Below are 6,422 nucleotides of genomic sequence, written 5' to 3' on the forward strand. Positions count from 1 at the left end.
AATAGCCATCCGTCCGCTATTATGGAGGGAAAGGCTCTGGAAGATGTTCTGTTCTGGTAGACCTCCCCGGCCTCTGTACGTACACGACTTTGTACGTATTGTCATTTTTTGGAGGCATTATATTGGGACCACTTTCAACATCTTTCTCCTTCTTTTCTCAATCTTACCTACCTCAGCTTTAATTGTTAAGACTTTCAGATGATCAAAAACAATTTGGCAATTGAAACCATTCGTTAATAAAGAAAACTAGACATGGATATATTTACAAACCAAAAATCTTTTTTTATTTTTCTCCCTTCTCAGCTGAAAATTGCAACAAATTCGTTGTGACAAAAGACTTATACAGTGACCAGGCACACAAGGCCTGAAACCAATATTATTTTAAAAAAATCAGCCTGTTGTCTTCAAGCTGGGTGACTCGCTCGTTCCTCAGCGTATGACCTCCACAACCTGTCTTATTAAATGTCCCCGGATATGGCATCAGAAGGAGGGACAGATGAAACAGGACAGAAGATGCGAGCAGAGTACAGTGAGACTGGCTGCACACAGGCAACCAACTCTTTTAACCAGTGGCTGAAACATGGACCGGTTCACAACTTGGCATGACATGAGCGACACACAAGCAACGAGGAAGAGCGAAGAAGAAGGGGATGGAAAACATGAGTGACTGAAAAATGTTTTACAAAAAAATATCAATTTCCTTTTTGCCCAAAACGGTATCTGCATAGCACTTGACAAATCCTAAGTTGGTAGAAGCTGGCGCTCCTACTGTGTTTAGAGCAACCCTCGAGAGATTCCTTCGGGTAACAGTGTGTGCGGTTTCTCCGTTAAAATAATTGCCTCCTCAAAATAACTTCCTGCCTTCTCCTCCATTTAAGACTTCTGGACTTGTAGTGGTCAAGTTTGCACTTATTTATAACTCCAAATCGACCGCAATCCGTCCTTTCCTCCCGAAACATTTTAGATTCTAATCATCGTCGAAAAGCGATTTTTCTTCTCCTTCCGCAGGCAAGAAGCAAGCAAAGAAGCAACCACCTTAAAGTGGCCACACACACACACACACACACACACACACAACCGTCAGTGGCAGAAACCTGAGTCGGGGCAACAACTCCTTACCCCACCCAAAAACCCATTTTTTGTTTGTTTTTCCTTCAATCATCTCCCAGACGATTGCCCTGCCCCCAGTTGTGATTACGGCCAAACAGACCCCCCCCCGCTCCCCCGGCGGCGGGCTCCTGGGGGGCCGCCCTCCTGGGGGGCGGGGCTCCGAAGCCAGACACCCCGCCTCTTCTTGCAGGCAAGAGCCGCTTTCTGAGAGAGGGGAAGACGATGGAGAAATCATGAGAGGAACGGCACAGAGAATTATCTTTTGGTTTGATTGAGTTTTTCTATCATAAAGTCATTGTCATCATTAATATTATAAGCGTTCTATTCTCCCTATGCGTAGATATTTCTCTATTGGTTAAGTGATTGACACAAAAAGCATTTTTTTCCCTACATGTTACGTAGCATGGCAACGACCCTAAAACTAGATTGTTTGGTACATCTTTGGGGAACTGCCTAGTCTAGTCCCACCACACAGTTTGCATCCCTGCGATACTCTTAACACTGGGTTACATTGTTTTTGAATGACAATGATTCATGAGTGCCCGCCCACATACATAACAACAACAACAACAACAACAACAAACATTGGCTTACAGGAACTCTGGCGTGGAAAGGAAGGCACGTCCCCCCAGGTCCATGGGGTACTTGAACATGAGGAAGAAGTAGAGGTGGCCCACCAGGTTCCCTATCAACTCATTCACCATCCTAGAGAGGGATACATCATGGACCATGAGGGATTCAACATCACAAAGAAAGATAGAACTCACTACGGCAGAATTTAAGGTACATAACGCCATTTCACTTGCATTTCGTCAAGTAATAAACGATAAAATGACGGGAATTTCAGTTATTATCCCCTATTCCTCTCTTATCCCTATTGAAACATCCTAGACATTAATCTATTTCTGTAAGTATTGTCAGGTCAATAGCAGATTCCATAGGAGAGAAACTGTGATGCAAGGTTGCCATAACTCAAAAGGTTGGATCCACAATCATCCGAATCCAAAAAGTGTACCGACACTTTTGGATTTTGATAAACCTCACTACCGCACACACCAGCTCCCAACCATATACGGTTGGCCAACGCTGCTTCAGAAACACAATTTATCTGACAACAGCAACCCTCAATGGGTATGGCCCACTCGCCCGATGTTGGTGCTTGAGAGGGCACTGCGGAAGCACCAATCATAGACTTTGACATTTTCAGTCTTTCATGGACACATTCCTCTGACCAGCATACCGCTATTTGCATGCAATATTAACTCAAAGGGTTATCAACATTTAGAGGAGGGTAAAGAATATCTTACGAGCCCTGGATGACCCAGTTGAAGCCCAGGATGACCCACGGTAAATAAGAAGCCTTTTGGAGAGAAACAAATAAAGCATGCAATAAAAATGAAAAACGATGGGGAATGACATTTCAATCAAGGTACTATTGCATAGTTCATCAACAAATAAATTGGTTTACTCAAAAAATGGTTGAGACATAACACTAAACAAGTGAACCCTGGAGTGTGGCAGTACCTTAAATCGCGTTCCAAACCAGAAGGAGACCACCGTGTCTCTGTTTAGTTGGGCCCAGACATACAGCACTGACATGATCATGGGGATCATTAGCAACTACAGAGAAAATGAGGCAGAATATTGTTGATTAAAAGTGGAGTGGTGATAAATGCATCAACTGCAGAGCAGGGGCCAAGCCATCCATGAATAAGTCCTTTGGAATAAATCATTTTTACATTTACATTTACATTTAGGGCATTTAGCAGACGCTTTTATCCAAAGCGACTTACAATAAGTACATTTGTCATAAGAAGTGCATCAATATATCGCTGTCGGTACAGAAAGGATGTTCATAGAACCAAGTGCAAGTACAACAATTCCCCGTGTCACAGCAATGATAGCAGCTACTGCAGTTGCTACACAGTTAAGTACTATAATACAATACAACGCAACACAATACAGTGTACAATGGTGGCCAGAAGGGGGAGGGTGGCTATACAGAGTCGAGGTGGACTTTACAGTAGAAGCAGTAGATAGAAAACCTTTAGGGCTGTACAATAAAGTTATGACCACGCAGCAAATCTAAATGAAAGGAGGAGTTTTACCTGCATGTCCATGAGGAGGCCGGTTATCTACAAGCATGTGGTTAAGGTAAACCACATTTTAAGCATAAAAATAAACATTGTGAAATCATCGCGGAGGACCGGAAAATTGGTGCTTTAACACCATAGAGGAATCCGGTCTCCCAAAAAGCCTTGTTTGGGTAGATGTTTATAGTTTCACAAGCGGTCCGTGAACCCGGTTCCACTGAATCACTTTTAACGATGTGACCAAAGGGATCCATTTGTTAAGGATAGCAAACCATGCTGTTGTAATGGTGTGTTACATTATAGTGTGTGTATATGTGTGTTATTGATCGCTAAAGGGAGAGACACCTGAGGGATATTCCTGAATGGCAATGGGGATAAGAAGAGTTAAAGAGTATTTCAATAGGTAGCACATAGTGCAGGTGCACTCTCTGCCTGTGATATTTTCAATGTTTTTCGTTATTTTAAAAAGGATACAACGATGCAAAGCCAGTTGAAGAGGAGCATGAACAGATAATCCGCTGGTTTGCCATCAAATGTTCCTGAAAAAAAACAGAAAAAGCAGGTTAGCACCACACAAGTATAATTAGAAATTAATACAAAAAGGATTGCTTAAGGCCTACCTGTTTCTAGCCGGCTCGAGTACTGATAGAGAAAGTAGAGATTGACCGGGTACAAAAGCCCAGATCCTGGAGTCACTGGGAAATATAGAGTTGCCGTAAGAGGCCTCCAAATCTGTGGGGTGAGATGCATTATTAGCTTATAAACCAAAACAGTAATTCATTATCAAGTAGGCCTTCCTTATGAATATTGTGAACCATATCTCTTTTAATTTAATAGAAATTACATCCTTGAATGTCTGTTTTTCACAGTCAAGCCGTTTGGATGAATGTTGAAACGTTGATGACTTGACGTGTGATTGTCAATAAATATGATATGGTGCAGATGAAAAAATATAAAAAAGGACAGGTGTCCTAAACGTCGAGCTACAAAGTTTGTTTAGGATTTATATAAAGATGAAGTGTGTGATGACAAACATCTTCGTAGAAACAAATGGATACCTAAATATAATATTGACTGTGATCATGGATGATCTTAAGAGATAAATATATATATACTGGAGACTCCGGAAGTTTTACCAATCCTGGGTCACCGTGCTCATCGCTGATTGGCTGTTCATCTCCCAAGGCCTGCGAGCCTTGCTAGGGTAGCCTCTAGCCTAGTATTCCTCAAATAGCTACCGTTAGAAAAGAACAATCACAGAAACACAGGACTTGAGCACCAAAACTTACTTGAAAATTACCGAAGAATTTAGCCGGCCACAGGATCAGGTTCATAGGATCAATAAATCCCAGTCTACTGACCAAGGGAACAGCAATCGAACCAGCGAACCAATACTTGGTTAGAAGGGGGATGCTTTTGAACCAGTCCCCGATGTCCGACATATTTCCATATGATCAGAGCCAAGAAGCTCTACAACGGACGTTTAAACAAAATATATACTGAATTATAAAAGGAGATAATCCTTAGTTTCGAAACAGGGTTGTATCACGTCAAGTGCTGCTCGGTCGCTAAGTTTACATGACGTGGCTAATCACAAGGCTACCTTGTTTTCGTCCGCGTCAAGTTGCAAAACGAAACACCACCTACTTCCGGTTGTGTCTTAAACAATAAAAGTTTCTATAGTGTTACAGTGGATTGCGATCCTATTAGATATTTACTTCTACAAAGAATTTTCGACGTGATGATACGTTTTCCTAGAAATACATAACACAAATGGGAAATGTAATATCTGTGTCTTTGCTTTTAATACAAGTGTGGGCGTGATTAATTAAGAAATTAATCACGAATTGAATATCTAAACACATTACACACCTGCTTTAAAAAATGTGCTCTTGTAAAAGGCGTTTAGTTTGAAGAAATTGTAACTTATCATTTTGTTGTAATTTAAATTGTTATTTCTGGTCAGGTGAGTTATTATGTTTCATGCATCCACATGGTACAGATGCAGCTCCATGTTTGAGCTCCACGGTGACAACCCGTTGTAATCATTCTCTCAATGTCTTCATACACACTGGTCAACATTAATACGGTTTCATTTAAACAAAGTAAAATAAATAAACATTTTAATTTGAAGCCCGACCAAAACCATATTACCGTGAACATCATCTCCCATAATGCATGTCTTTGTTGATCAACATGACGTACTCTAAATGCGACAACATAACCGCCTTAAAATCATAAAAATAATAACTAGCTAGCTCTAAAAAAAGTTGACAAGGAAAGGGAGTTGTACAACATTTACAACTGGCCTTATTCTAACTTCTGCTGTAAAACTATGTTTAAAACTTAGTTCTCCGCCCTCCAGGTGGAAAGATACAACTTGTCTTGTTAAATTTCGCGCTTTTAACTCCGCCACTGGATAGGCTGGGGATTTGGAGTCCTATCAAATAGGCCTCGCTGATTCAGACGGGTTTATCACCTCTAAAGGTGGATAGAGTCTTCTGTACCATCGCAGTTGATCAACATGCAGGTGACTGACATTGGAAACAAAGAGGAAGGGAAAATATGGCATCGAAAACCTGCACAAAACAAGTGGTAAGGTTAGGTTTCAAATGTCTGTTTAATGGGACTACTGTTGAGGCATTGTGTTGTTATCGTTTATAAGCACATGGTTTTATTCCACCTTGTTCAATTGAAATGTGATATGTATCATTCAATGTACTTCCAAATTTGTTTAAAGGATTCATACGCTGTTAGAGACGCGAGCCCTCAACTGTTCGCAACTTCATCCAGATAATAAAGGCGCCCTGGTTTGCTTGTTAATGTACCACTGCCAATTATGTTATTATCGGCTATTATGGGGAAAGAAAAGTAATTCTTATGAATTCAATACAATAGATTGGTTCAATTAGTATAGGCTTCTGAGTTAGGTGTCAGGAGTATTTAACTATATACATATAAATTATACTTGATTACCATGATGTTTTCACATCCTGTGCCTTTTCTTTGTCATTCTTAGCCTATTCATAACAGTAGTCCGCAGTGGCAAACAGGGCAAGACCGTGCGCTTCCACCATGTGACTTTTGACACCACCGGGGAGTCGTTCCTTGCTGGGGATCACCATGGCAACATCTATGTCTTTGACATCAGTAGAAACAGGTAAGCTGTGGCAGTACATGCATCCCATCCATGAAACCCCTCAAATGTGTATTTGTTTG

The 6,422-nt window shown here is 41.0% G+C and overlaps 2 protein-coding genes across 2 annotated transcripts in view; one reads left to right on the plus strand and one right to left on the minus strand.

The window, feature by feature from the left end:
- Positions 1-257: 257 nt before the first annotated feature.
- On the minus strand, positions 258-4,851 carry derl1 (derlin 1). The gene is made up of 8 exons (XM_030371482.1): positions 4,493-4,851; positions 3,824-3,935; positions 3,678-3,742; positions 3,219-3,245; positions 2,635-2,730; positions 2,418-2,470; positions 1,705-1,815; positions 258-1,314 (listed from the first exon to the last, which is right to left on the minus strand). The coding sequence occupies exons 1-8, from the start codon at positions 4,643-4,645 to the stop codon at positions 1,155-1,157; spliced, it is 777 nt and encodes a 258-aa protein (XP_030227342.1). The 5' UTR covers positions 4,646-4,851; the 3' UTR covers positions 258-1,154.
- A 545-nt stretch (positions 4,852-5,396) lies between these two features.
- The window catches only part of tbc1d31 (TBC1 domain family, member 31), an 11,380-nt gene continuing 10,354 nt past the window's right edge, over positions 5,397-6,422 (plus strand). The window contains exons 1-2 of the mRNA XM_030371460.1: positions 5,397-5,798; positions 6,223-6,363. Coding sequence (XP_030227320.1) covers positions 5,728-5,798; positions 6,223-6,363 — 212 coding nt within the window. The 5' untranslated portion in view covers positions 5,397-5,727. The remainder of the gene's footprint in view (positions 5,799-6,222; positions 6,364-6,422) is intronic.

The sequence above is a fragment of the Gadus morhua genome, chromosome 11 (assembly GCF_902167405.1).
Source record: "Gadus morhua chromosome 11, gadMor3.0, whole genome shotgun sequence".
In the NCBI taxonomy this organism is placed as follows: Eukaryota; Metazoa; Chordata; class Actinopteri; order Gadiformes; family Gadidae; genus Gadus; species Gadus morhua.

Coding starts and splice junctions, on each gene's coding strand:
- derl1 (XM_030371482.1), bottom strand. CDS start 4,645: ATGTCGGACATCGGGGACTGGTTCAAAAGCATCCCCCTTCTAACCAAG. Junction 3,246..3,677: donor TCAACTGGCTTTGCATCGTT/GTATCCTTTTTA, acceptor ACATGCTTGTAG/ATAACCGGCCTCCTCATGGA. Junction 1,315..1,704: donor CTTTCCACGCCAGAGTTCCT/GTAAGCCAATGT, acceptor CCCCTCTCTCAG/AAAGCGGCTCTTGCCTGCAA.